The sequence below is a fragment of the Hypomesus nipponensis genome, chromosome 18 (genome assembly GCF_054491055.1).
Source record: "Hypomesus nipponensis isolate SF chromosome 18, ASM5449105v1, whole genome shotgun sequence".
Taxonomy (NCBI): Eukaryota; Metazoa; Chordata; class Actinopteri; order Osmeriformes; family Osmeridae; genus Hypomesus; species Hypomesus nipponensis.
Window position 1 is genome coordinate 8,378,327 of NC_140378.1, and position 12,851 is coordinate 8,391,177.

The following is a 12,851-nucleotide window of genomic DNA, read 5'->3' on the forward strand; positions in this document are numbered from 1 at the left end:
TGTGTTTGTGTGTTTAGAGAACAGTGGGCCTCCATCTGGAACAAGCTCAGCCAAACAGAGCCCCTCCACACAGCACAGAGCTGTGGGCCAGCAGCCTGCCAACCACTCTGACAGGTACACAAACTCTCTCTCTCTCTATCTCTCTCTCTCCTGCTCTCTCTCTTTCCATCTCTCACTCTCTTCCCTCCTTCCCCCGACTTGCTTGCTCTTCTAAATATACACCCTCTGCATAACAAGTTTGAGCAAAAGTGGAATCGTTTCCACTATTCGAGAGAAAACTGGGCCCATCCTGATGTGCGTGCTGCTCGTGTAAATGTCCTCTCAGCAGAGCTGTGTTCAGGATCAACTGTGCTCTGCTGCTCTTCCTCCTTCATCCTGCTGTCCTGAGAGAGGAAGAGGAGGAGAGAGAGAGAGAGAGAGAGAGAGAGAGAGAGAGAGAGAGAGGGACCACGCTGCCTGCGGAGTGAGGGACGAGCAGGGAGGATAGCAGGGAGAGGAAGAGAAGGGGGATTAATGGAGGGTGGCGCAGCCGGGAGTCTTCCTCCGTCTTTGATCTTCGTCTTTTAAAGAGATTACCTGTGTCGGTCTTCTAATCCATTACCACTGCAGCCTTGGATTCCTTCCATCATTATCCGGACTCTGTCCATTCTCCACTCATCCACCCATGCATTTCTCCTCATTTGCTCTCCTCTTTTCAACCTCTCAGAAGGCTTCCTTCTCTCTCTCTCTCTCTCTCTCTCTCTCTCTCTCTCTCTCTCTCTCTCTCTCTCTCTCTCTCTCTCTCTCTCTCTCTCTCTCTCTCTCTCTCTCTCTCTCTCTCTCTCTCTCTCTCTCTCTCTCTCTCTCTCTCTCTCTCTCTCTCTCTCTCTCTCTCTCTCTCTCTCTCTCTCTCTCTCTCTCTCTCTCTCTCTCTCTCTCTCTCTCTCTCTCCCCCCTCTCCCCCCTCATACACACATACAAGGTTGGAATTCGATAGCGAGGAGCGAGACAGTTAGTTAAGCATGAAAAGGTTCCTCCCAGCCCAGCAGAGAGGCACTAAGATGAGTCAGTGTCTGGGGATAGCGCCGCTACCACACCTAAACTCTCTCTAAGGCCTTGTAATGAGCTTCAGAACTCAGTGAAGCTTTCGGCAGCAGCCTGACACTACACTGTATAAGCAAGTCCCCCGTTTGAAGGAATTAGACATGCGAGAGGATTTCAGTGTCTGGCTTATGGCCTTGGACAGTACAGGAAGTTCCTGGTGTGCAACATTTGTCTTCTTCATACTCCAGGAACGGCAACTCTGAGGAGAAGAAGAACGGGGTTGGCTGGCCTGAGTACAGGTCCCTCCCACACGGAGAGATGGGAACACTGATAACCTCAGGCCCCAAGCAGGTGAGGCCACACGTCCAAAAACAGCGTGTTAAATGTCACATCTTGGAAACAGCCGTTCGGGTTCTGCAGTGTCTGCTCTTCAGCACACCCAGTCGAGCCGTTGGCCTTAGGCCTCTTCTAGTTTGTATCGCAAAAGTTCAAAAGCTCACAGTGCATACTATGCCGTATCCTTCCCTCCCCGTGTGTGTGTGCGTGCGTGCTTCAGGGCTGTTTCGTGGTGGAGCTGGAGCGTGGGTCTCGAGGCTTCGGCTTCAGCCTGCGGGGAGGGAAGGAGTACAACATGGGCCTGTTCATCCTCCGCCTGGCCGAGGAGGGCCCCGCCTTCAAGGACGGCAGGATCCAGGTGAGTCCCTCCCCCACTCAATCCCCCCATCCCTCAGCCTGCTATGGAGCAGGGCGCATTCACAGCATCAACAGGCATCCAGTGTGTCCAACTGTGTGGAGGTTCCATGCTACAGGAAACCCCCCGCCATTGTAACTCTGCTGTGTCTGCTGTGTGTGTGTTTGTCCAAGGTGGGAGACCAGATCGTGGAGATCAACAGCGAGCCCACCCAGGGCATCACACACACACGGGCCATCGAACTCATCCAAGCTGGCGGCACCAAAGTGCTGCTGCTCCTCAAACCGGGCCAGGGCTTAGTCCCCGACCACAGTGAGTGGCCACACACACACAAACACACCCTTTAGAAAATATACAACTGCATATTAGCGTTATCCTAATCTGTGTAATCTAGAGATGATGGCAGGGTACAGTATTTAGTCTTCTTATTCTCATGCATGTGGAAGCTGTTGCAAGCATGTCTTTACCTCTCTCACTCTGCCTCTCTCACTCTGCCTCTCTGCTTTACCTCTCTACCTCTCTCTACCTCTCTCTGTCTCTCTGCGGTCTTGGTACTGTTCCTGCTCGCTTGCTCTCTCTCTCTCCTCCTCTTGTAGGTCAGAACTCTTCTTCTTCCACCCTGTGCTACTACATGAAACCAGAGCATCACTAAAGGCCTCACTGCTTTTCTTGGTCTGTCCCTAATAACCTTGGTAAACCTCGTCCTCCTTCTCCTTGCCTCTGTCCGCTCCTCGCTTAAGTGCTCCTCCTAGATCCCAGAAGCCTCATTCCTGCAGCATGAGTGCCGCTGGCTCTCCCTGCCTGTGGCCCTCCCAGTCCTGCTAATCAGACATGGATCTGGGTCCTGGTGGTGGGCTTGGGTCCTCTGTCTGAGCTAGTCTAACCTGCTGTAAGGGGAGGGGTGGGGGGGATTCCGAGCTAGTCTAACCTGCTGTAAGGGAAGGGGTGGGTGGGTTTCTGCGCTAGTCTAACCTGCTGTAAGGGGAGGTGGTGGGGGGGGGGTGGGGGTTGTGAGTAGGAGCACAGAGAGGCTGGTCAGCCCCTGAGGTTGTTTATAGGTTATTACAGAACCCAGGATGCTGCGGAACGCTCACCACATCCGTCTGAACACGGCACTGAACTAGAACATCTGAATCAATATGTGACAAAAGGTTGGAAAACAGATGGGATGGGCGTTCACCGGCATCAAGCTGTCCTATGATGAAGTAGAATGTGTTTCCATGAGAATGTCCCTCATGGAAACGGAAGGCCATCCTAGCCCCACTAAGACCATCTCACTGTCTGATTCTCCGTGGCATTCCTCTTCTCTCTGCTGCAGCAGTGCTCCTCTTATCAGCTCTCCAGGGAAATTGAAATGTCAAATCTTATTTGATGCAGAGCGATATGCATCTTTTAGTTTTAGCCGCCTCTGATTGAGTCAGTAGTAAATATTTGGAAGATTATAAAAGACACGACAGATAGTCGAATAAGAAATTGACTTATTTCAAGAAATTCCACTTACTTTTTTAATATAAAATCAGTAATGTGTCACCAAACTATATTCAGTATTGATGTTTTGGTTTTTCTCTTTGCCTGTTAGTCTTCACGAACGTATAAATGTCAATTTTGTATTCACTGTTCCTTTACATACTTGTTTTCAGGTATGAAGGAGAAAGCTAACATTTCACCCTCAAGCGTTCCAAGACTGCCTGCCTTTGACGAGCAGTCCTCCCCAGCCTCTCCCTCCTCTGTGTCCTTCTCCACCTCCCAGCCGTCCCCCTCCTCCACCAATACAACCGCCCCCGAGGAGCCCCCTAACCTGGACACAGCTGCAGCCTCCAGAGAGCCCCCCAGGGAGTACGCTGGCCAGCCCATCAGGCCCGCAGGCCAGCAGCCCCACAGCCACCACAAGAGACCCACCAGCCCCAACACCCCAGACAGAAAAGCCCACCCCAAGAGGAGTGAGTTGGTGTCCCACAGCGAGCAGCCAGCCAGCCCCCAGAGAGGCTCGGAGACCCTTAGAGCAGAGAGAAAGGAGCGCTCCCAGAGCCCAAGGAAGACTGACAGGGTCCAGTCTGGGGCTGCTGAGCCTAAGAGGGGCTCCCTGGAGGATGGAAGCAGCCAGAGGAGAGAGCCCCGGGGCTCCAGCCCCAGAAAGAGCTCCAGGAAGGAGAAGGAGGCAGCCTCTGCTGCTGCTGTTTCCAGACAGCCCTCCAAGGGCCAGGAAGGGTCCCCCAGGGGCACTGCGGGCCAGCAGGCCAGCCCTGCTCAGCCCCCCTCGGAGGTCAGAGACAGGAGGCGCAAGGAGGAGGACCCCGCAACTGCACGCACGCAGGAGAGAGAGACAGGCGACAGCATGCCCAGAGGAACCAATGGGGAACGCAGGAAGGACAAGGGGGCTGAACGAGAGGCGGGGCCGGAGAGATCCCAGTCTCAGACCCACAGGGAGAGGGCGGGGCCTGACGCAGATGGAAGCACCCTCAACCGGAAGGCTGGAAGGGAGAAGGAGCGAGAAAGAGAGAGAGGGAGGGAAGTAAAGGAGGGTAAACCCAGGGCGGCAGTGGAGGAGAGTAAGAGGGACACCAGGATCTCTAGCAGTAGCAGCCAGGAGGCCCCCTACGATGGAGGAACCATGAGCAAGAAGGCTCCCATCACCCCAGGGCCCTGGAAGGTCCCCAGCTCAGCCAAGATGCAGTCCCAGGGAGACTTGACGAGGGAGGGGAACTGAAGCCCCCACAGACTGAAGACTTCCAAGCTTCTGTTTGTGTGCAGCATACGCAGCGGTTAGAATGGACCAATGTCTTCTCAGCTGAGGATATTTTCATCACTGTGTTATCATCACATTGCCTGTCATTGCATATCCGTGCTTTTTTCACAGTCTGCCTCGCCTGCTTATACCTGAGTGGTGTGTCTGTGCCGAGGCGGAGCTTATGTCACAGGCAGGATGTGACACAGAGATCCCTCCTCTTGTCTGTGCCAAGACTCCTGTAGGGCGGGGCTAGTTCTAGTATCAGAGGCTTTGTGAGACTCTTTTCAATTTGATGAAAGGAAATACTTTCCCCTGCCGACTGATGAACAATGTTGTTTCCTGTCACTATGAAGGTTTTAAAGATTTCTGTCCAGGTAATCACTCACGAATCGCCCTCCGTTCGGGGAGGTGATTGGCTGCTCTGTATTTGATTGATGTAGAAGGAGGTGAGATTGCGGTTGTTTCCTCTTGAATCTGTGGAGGACGGTGGCGGTTGTCTCTTCAATCATGTTCCATCCATAACTAGGAACCCTGTCTAGAGATGGGAACAGAAAGTGCACATACACGTGTAGACTCTTGAACCCTGGTGTTGTCAGCTTAGTGGTGGGTTTATAGATCATTTTGAAGCTTTATATGCATCTTATCAGAAGACCAGACACTTGTGGTTTAGGTATATTGTTTACTACATGTGTGTTTATAATGAAGCATACTGTAATTTATTAAGAATTATATGAAAAAAGAATATATCCTGTAAGTACACGTATCCATACTGAGCCATTTCACCTTCGGATGTTGTACCCTGATTACAGAAATGGAGCAAGTAGAGGAAACATCACCACTAAAGATATTTTAACATTGATAGGGATCTTTGAGAAATGATACCTAACATAAGTCACAACATCTGTCTTCTTGTGCACATGACAGTATTTTGTTGTGGTGCTATATTGGATGTATTTATACATTCCATTTCTATCCTCCCACAGCCGGTTCATTTAGTCCCACAAGCCTATTCTGTTATTGTAATGTTTATAATTAACAGCAAGCTTTGGACCTACAATTAATAATGTATACTACAAGCTAACAACTAGGCCTCTGTATTTAGAAATTGCTGTTGTTTCATTGAACTTTCTAAAATGTGTGTATTATTTAGCTAGCTGCCTCCTGCTGTACATGCACAGGTAGCTGTACAAATTGGTACATTTATATTTTGGTTAAAGGTGAGACCTTAAGGTACAACATTGACAAAACAAACCTTTAAGTCTTCATTTAATTTCTCATCCTCCCAAGATCTGTACAAATCGTTTGAACATGGGTTATTTGTGGGTTGTAGCCTAGTGGTTTGTAAACCTCTTTCACTGCATATAGGTGAAAATCTGCACCCTCTTCTGGGGAAAATGTATACAACTCACATTCCAACATCAAGATGTATGGTTTACCCTGCCATTACACATTTGTTTCTTTGAATTTGCTCCACATTATTTTTAAGTACCCAAAGTCAATTACCCCAAATGTACAGAATCCTGATAGTAACATCATGGCAGCATTGGCATAATTGTTCTCCTATAAGTAGCTCAGAGTGCAGTAGTGTTACCTTCACGTGTGAGATTTCCCTAAACATAATCCATGGCAACTTGTTTGAAATGTGGTGTACAAAATGTGAATTCAATTGTTAATCTCATCTCATTATAGACTTATATATTATACAAAATGTCTCTTGAATCTTAGAGAATATATCCTTTTTTTTTTGTTAGTTTTTTCAGATACCATGTTCTGTGTGTCTGTATAATACTGTGGCCTTGCATTGCTTTCACAGAAAAACAGCCTTTTGGTCTCGACATTATGTGGTAGATGTAAATGTTCATAAATTGTACAGCACATGTATAAATACTTGCCTTCATTCAGAAAATAATCTGTAAATCGCTCCATTATTTTTTTAAGTAATTGAGAAGAAAATGATATATAATTATGAAAGGAAATATTCTGGTCATGGCATTCTGTTCATGCACTGATAAATAAAGTTTTACTGAATAAACGCCGAAATATGTAATTATTTACTACCAACAGCCATATTTGAAATGCACCATGACTGCATGCAATGTGTTTCGGCATATTATACACAACACAGTGTTTTACCTTCAACGTTAATGGATAATTGCCTACATACTTAACATAAGCTGCACGGTCGAAGCATTGCAATCGCAGGACCGCACTGAGTTTGCAAAACCATTACGTCAGCTCTAAAACTGAGTGCGTGCAAAAGCGCACGCACTCACTAACTGACGGACTACGACTCCCAGAAAAATAGAGGACTTGACAACTACATAACCCACAAAGCCCGATATTGCGCGTGCGCAGATAGTATAAACAGCAGCATAAACTACAAGTACTGGTAACTGAATGCTCAAAAGAACTACAATTTTTCATATACCTGCGCAGTAGGCCTACGATATGCAAGCTCTTTAAATGTACGTGCAACATGGCTGCACAACTTGACTGGGTACGCACAAAAGTAGAAGATAAGGTAAGGGACAGCTTTGATAAATTAACTAAAGAGAAGAAAAAGAAGAAGAAACGTGAACTTTCGCCGTCCGCTGACAAACGCCTGAGATCCGAGAAAGAGGCAAAGAAAGTGAAGCTCCATTATCACCACCACCATAACCAAGAACATGCTCAACAACGGGCGCACCAGCCGCATCAGCAGCAACTAAATCAAAATGTTCGTACCTGCACCTCCGAAAAACCTGTCGTACATCACCACCATCACAATCATCGCCACAATCACATCAAAATAGTCAGGAAGGACCCTGCGTCACAGCATCCCCTACCTCCTCAACGCAAGGTGATACCCGCGGCGCAACATGAACAGAAGAGAGCTGTGCCCTCCGTGTTTCCTCCCGTTACGCCCGGACTGTTCACATTCACACCCCTAAAAGTGGCCAAGGACAAAAGCCTGGATAACAAGGAGAAGCACAAGGAAAAATATATCAAACTTAAACCCAAGAAAGAAAACACAGCGGCTAACGTTAAACATGCATTACTCAAGAAAAATAAAGGTGGGTTGGTCTTGACTCAAATTCGACTAATTAAATGTCCTAGTACATTTGGCAACAAATAGCCAACATTATCATGGGAATAACGTATTCAGTCAATTCACACCTTGTATGTATTGGTTTCTTAATTTGTTGACAAACCATCTGTTGAACATTCGGCCTTCAGACAGCCTACAGCACCAATTGCAATGCTGCAGCAGTAGCACCTGTAGGCTACATAAGCCCAGTATGTTATGCAGATAGACGGGCACCTTTCTTTCCACTCTCACTCGGGGTCTTTCCTCCTCAGAGCCCCGGCCTCGTGACGAGAACATCCGGTCTCCAACCCTGGAGGAGTACCTCCTAAAGAAGAAGAAGAAGAGAAGGCACCGCGAGGAGGAGTGCGGCAAGAGGGTCTGCACGCACAACCAGGAGGTCCAGACCATGGAGCAGAACTCCCCCTCCCGACCTCCCGACCCCTCTCTTCTGTCCAACGTAAAGGAGGAGAGGCCCTGCCAGCATGCGACGGATGCCAACGGGAACATCATGCCTAAGGCAGGGCAAGCCCCCTTCCTGTCCCACCAGGACCACTCCATCCGCAGCTCCTGCCTGCAGACCGGCTCCTGGCTCAGCCGCTTCATCCACGAGGAGAGGCAGGCCAACGGAGGAGGCCTGGTGCTGCATGCCTACGCTGACGAGCTGGCCTGCCTGCGCCCTGCGGACATGGAGTGCTTTGCCCAGGAGTTCCTCGAGCTGGCGTTTTGTGAGAAGCCCCGGGGAGCGGCCCGCTACGCTCTGGCAGTGGTGCACAGGGCCGCTGCCTACCTACCGGACTTCCTGAAATACTTTTCTTTCAACTTCCCCAACACCCCAGTCAAGATGGAGATTCTAGGGAAAAAGGACATTGAGACCACCACCATCGCTAACTTCCACTCTCAGGTAGAGTGGAATAAAATAGTAGAATGGACACTGTTTTGTAATGCAGTCTAGTATGATTGGCTGCATAGACAAAGCACTGCATAGGCTTCACATAGTGTACTGTATCTTCAGTTCAAATAGTTACTAGCCATGGTCCTGGACAGCTGTTCTGGCCACTATAAACACCTGTGATAGTGCTAGACTGGACAACAATTGTAATAATTGCTATGTTGAAAGCATTTTGTGGTTTTGTTCACATATGCCAGGTTGTGACAGTGACTAGGCTAGTCCTTAAGTCTGCTTTTCAGACTTAACTGTGATGTGAAGTGTAGTAGCCAGCTGTGGTAGCCTCATGGTTATGACTACAATGGTGCATATGTCCCAAGTGGTGAGTGAGCTGTGTAGCCTGTTTGCCTTTCAGTAGATGATTCACTCCAAAGTACACCAATGTTGAACTGAAGCTGAGCGCTTGCCAACTTTAACCTGGTTGCCTAGATTCAAGGAGGAGTTATTGTCCCATTGTGTTCTTTATTTGACAAGGCCATCACGCAGTTTGCAGCTCATAAAAAAGAGGGATAAGGAAAAGGAGATTACATGAAATTAGAGTCTTGTTTAAATTGCTGAATAATTGCTCTAGCCCAGGGATTAATATTTATGGTGTAACTGCTCCATTTATCCCTCGGCCCTAGCTATAGTTGCACACAGTATTGTATTACCAGTCATCTCTCCCATGTCAGGGTTACCATACCACCTTTTACAGTCAGAGCTGCAAATAGTTTACACAATGTTCTAATAGGCTACATGAACCAGACATGGGTGAAGTGATTCAGGAAGTGATTTAGGAGTTTTTATGTTGAAAGATCTTTATTAGTATTGTGCAGACCAGCCCAGGTAAGACCTGACCCCTGACCTGATCCCCCTCGGATTCTGTTCCCTCTGCAGGTGAACCGGACCTACTGTTCAGGGACATACCGGGCTGGGCCCATGAGACAGATCAGCCTGGTCGGAGCTGTAGACGAGGAAGTGGGGGATTATTTCCCAGAATTCCTGGATATGCTGGAGGAGTCCCCCTTTTTGAAGGTCAGAAAAGTGCCCCTATTATATGTGTATTATTATGATGACAACTGACATTGAAACGTGTTCTGATCATGTGTTAGTGTTGCTCACTCTTGCGTGTGTGTTTGCGTGCGTATGCATGTCTGCCAGATGACTTTGCCCTGGGGAAGCCTATCCAGTCTGAAGCTGGACTGTCGTTCCCAGAGTGACGATGGGCCCATCATGTGGGTCCGACCAGGAGAACAGATGGTGCCGACCGCTGACATGCCCAAATCTCCCTTCAAACGACGCAGGTACAGTAAGAAACACCCTCCTCGTCCTCCCATTGGCTTGACACTGTCTCACCTGGAGTGACATTTCCAAGCTAATTATGGATCCAATTATAGATCCAATTATATTATATGTAAGCATTCCTCACTTGTTCCCCTAAGGTCCATGAATGAGATCAAGAACCTTCACTACCTGCCCAGGACCAGCGAGCCCAGAGAAGTTCTGTTTGAGGACCGGACCCGGGCCCATGCCGACCATGTGGGCCAGAGCTTTGACTGGCAGAGCACTGCCGCTGTGGGGGTTCTGAAGGCTGTTCAGTTTGGGGAGTGGTAAGATCCTTAAGACACAGTACAGATGATTGAACTTGATAATAAATCATCACAATAGTGTACTCCTGGAATCCACATGTAAACCTGCTGCCTTGGCTGTCTAGGAGTAACCGGCCACGGGTAACCAAAGACGTTGTGTGTTTCCACGCGGAGGACTTCAACAATGTGGTTCAGAGACTGCAGCTGGACCTGTACGAGCCCCCAGTATCACAGGTATACATCCACGTGCAGTCAGTTATGTGTCCAGTATTTCTTATTCATGGCCGACATCACATGAGAGTAAAATGAGTAAACTTTTTTACGACGATAAAAATCCCTAGTCTGCAGACTTTGTAGAAATCTTCTGTGGCTGTGTGTGCTGTCTGCTTTTATTTGAATCGGTGGGGTGACAGCCAAGTCAGCAGGGTTTGACTTAGTTTGCTGTGTGAATGAGCAGCAGGAACAGAGAAAGACTCCAGCGTGGATGACACAGTACGTCATCATCTCTCTCAGTGAGCCAGCTTCCGACAGGCTTCATCACGACCTTGCATGGCCTTCCCTCAGGACAGCAGCTGACTGTTTCTGCAGACAGAAACCATGACCACAGTGACAGACTCCCTGTTTATGTCTGCCCCTCCCTCTTCATCCCATCTCTCTAGTGTGTCCAGTGGGTGGATGATGCCAAGCTAAACCAGCTAAGGCGCGAGGGCATCCGTTACGTCCGCGTCCAGCTGTGTGACGACGACATTTACTTCATCCCCCGGAATGTCATCCACCAGTTCAAGACTGTCTCCGCGGTGTGCAGCCTGGCCTGGCACATCCGCCTGCGCCAGTACCAAACTGAGGGCCTGGAGGAGGAACACAGACCCAGCCACCAAAGCTCTTTCTCAGGACTGGTCTCCTCCCCTGCCCAGCCCCACACCCCCATGGCCCACTGCGCTCATCCTCAGGCCCACACATATGCCACCCAAGGTGGGATGGCCAAGACGGAAGAGCCCATCTTCCAGAGGTCAGACACTCCATCCAGAAATCCCCAGCCAGCAGCCCCTCAGCCTGCCAAGTCTGCCCACCTGCCCCCCCTGTACCAGGACCCCAGCCCCGTGGGACCATCCTCTGGCTTGAGCCCTCCCACCTCTGAGGCCCGGCTTCCACAAGCCCTGGTACAGCACAGTGCCCACTACCCCTCCCCACACATTGATGGACCACACCACCCTTCAAATCCTCCACCCTGAGTGGGGCTGAAATGGACTTTCATCTATGTCAAAGAAGGACAACTTTGAACAGCCTTCAACTCTCCAGAGCATGTACTGTTCTATGTGTAAATGTTAGTTTTGAGATGGCCTTAGAGATATTTCCTTCTCTGACAGTTTATACATTTAAATAACTTGATACATTTGCTGAATGTCTAGTATTTGCTCCATACTTTATCCCCTAGTGTTTCAAAGCTAACTGTCATAACACCCCAAAATCTAGGTCAGGCCTGTATCATGTAAATCATTTATGGTAATTGATTTTTAGAGAACAGAAGTGCCTGACACATCTAAAGAGCAATCACGCCTCTCAAATAAATTTGGTTTTATTCTTGACCCAAATGTTATAACCTTTTGTACTCTTGAATTTTTAATTCAATTTCATACCCCAATAGCTATGGTGTTTTTATTTAAACTGTGCCACTTATATTGTGTTGTCTCCTGTTTTTGGTGTTACGATATTTATTTGAACAGGATGATTGTGTGGATAGTAATTTGGGACTAGTTAAGAGAGAGAGATCATTCTGGCTGAAGGAACTTGTGAGTGGGACATTTCCCTTGCTCAGCACTCAAGTGAATAATGTCTATACTTTTAAATATGAATTGAATGTAATGTACGATGTTGTGTTCTGTTGCAAAATATATGAATACTGTCAGTGCACTCATGTCATATGTTTTATTTAACTGTACGTTAGCTGGTCATTTGTTATAAAGTATATATGGATGATTGCAACATAATAGGCTCAGTGGGAGAGCAGTGTAGTGGCCTCCAAAGGAGTCTGAATCTGTTTTGCACATGGTTTACCTGGTGGTACATTAACTGTGTTGAAAACAAAGAACTACTGTAGCCTAACAGAGGTGTATTTTTAACTGTAGGGTTGATGGCTGTTAGTCTGGTTGTTGATGGTCAGCACTCCAAAAACATTTAATTCTTATTTCTGTGGTAGTCCCATGGAAATTGCACAGTAACAAGACAGTATAGTACTGTACTGTAGGCCTATATCTGATATATATATATATATATATATATATATATATATATATATATATATATATATATTCTTGTTGAATAAGCTGCCAATCTGGTTCTTCCTACAGAAAGCACAGTTGGTGTTCAAATGAGTGGGTCTTTATGCCTTCATAAACAGTTTGGCTCATGTCAAAACAAGAGATTTTGTTTGCTAGTAAACTTGAGACATATCATCACAGACAATGGTAAAGCAAGTCTGGAAGTATGAGACCCCTGTGTATTTATTTGAAAATAACTATTTGATTTAACATAATAAAAATCATAAAAATGGTGACAGAATTACTGTAAAATGCTTCCTTGGTGGTCTGTGATGTCAATAAACTGTAAAGCCAGAAGCACAGGACATTTCCTTAATGTGAAAACACAAACTGTATTTTTGGGACTTTGTAGGCCTTTTGTATGTTTAATCTTTATCAAAGTGTATGTTACGATACAGTAGGTCACAATTTATCTTTTCATCAAACAGACAGCTGTCACTGTGGTAGTAAATGTATAGGCTTAATCAGACAATAATTGACAAATCATAATGACTCCTCAAATTTGGGTTG

General features: G+C 47.4%; 2 protein-coding genes across 3 annotated transcripts in view; both read left to right on the plus strand.

Moving 5' to 3' along the window:
- magi3a (membrane associated guanylate kinase, WW and PDZ domain containing 3a) overlaps positions 1-6,482 on the plus strand; it is an 87,663-nt gene extending 81,181 nt beyond the window's left edge. The window contains exons 17-22 of one of the 2 annotated variants that reach the window (XM_084679339.1): positions 18-114; positions 1,272-1,374; positions 1,580-1,717; positions 1,888-2,026; positions 2,311-2,406; positions 3,355-3,441. In XM_084679339.1, coding sequence (XP_084535465.1) covers positions 18-114; positions 1,272-1,374; positions 1,580-1,717; positions 1,888-2,026; positions 2,311-2,366 — 533 coding nt within the window. In that variant the 3' untranslated portion in view covers positions 2,367-2,406; positions 3,355-3,441. Of the gene's footprint in view, positions 1-17; positions 115-1,271; positions 1,375-1,579; positions 1,718-1,887; positions 2,027-2,310; positions 2,407-3,354 lie in introns of both variants that reach the window. The other variant, XM_084679338.1, reaches the window with a different exon arrangement.
- Positions 6,483-6,829: 347 nt separating this feature from the next.
- On the plus strand, positions 6,830-12,595 carry rsbn1 (round spermatid basic protein 1). Its single transcript, XM_084681039.1, has 7 exons — positions 6,830-7,495; positions 7,782-8,410; positions 9,332-9,469; positions 9,596-9,738; positions 9,877-10,044; positions 10,149-10,257; positions 10,683-12,595. The coding sequence occupies exons 1-7, from the start codon at positions 6,919-6,921 to the stop codon at positions 11,253-11,255; spliced, it is 2,337 nt and encodes a 778-aa protein (XP_084537165.1). The 5' UTR covers positions 6,830-6,918; the 3' UTR covers positions 11,256-12,595.
- Positions 12,596-12,851: the final 256 nt, after the last annotated feature.

Bases quoted from the DNA above. Each gene is read 5' to 3' on its own strand.
- rsbn1 (XM_084681039.1), top strand. From the start codon at position 6,919: ATGGCTGCACAACTTGACTGGGTACGCACAAAAGTAGAAGATAAGGTA. The intron at 8,411-9,331 runs GTAGAGTGGAAT...TTCCCTCTGCAG, and splicing joins TCGCTAACTTCCACTCTCAG to GTGAACCGGACCTACTGTTC. The intron at 10,045-10,148 runs GTAAGATCCTTA...TTGGCTGTCTAG, and splicing joins GCTGTTCAGTTTGGGGAGTG to GAGTAACCGGCCACGGGTAA.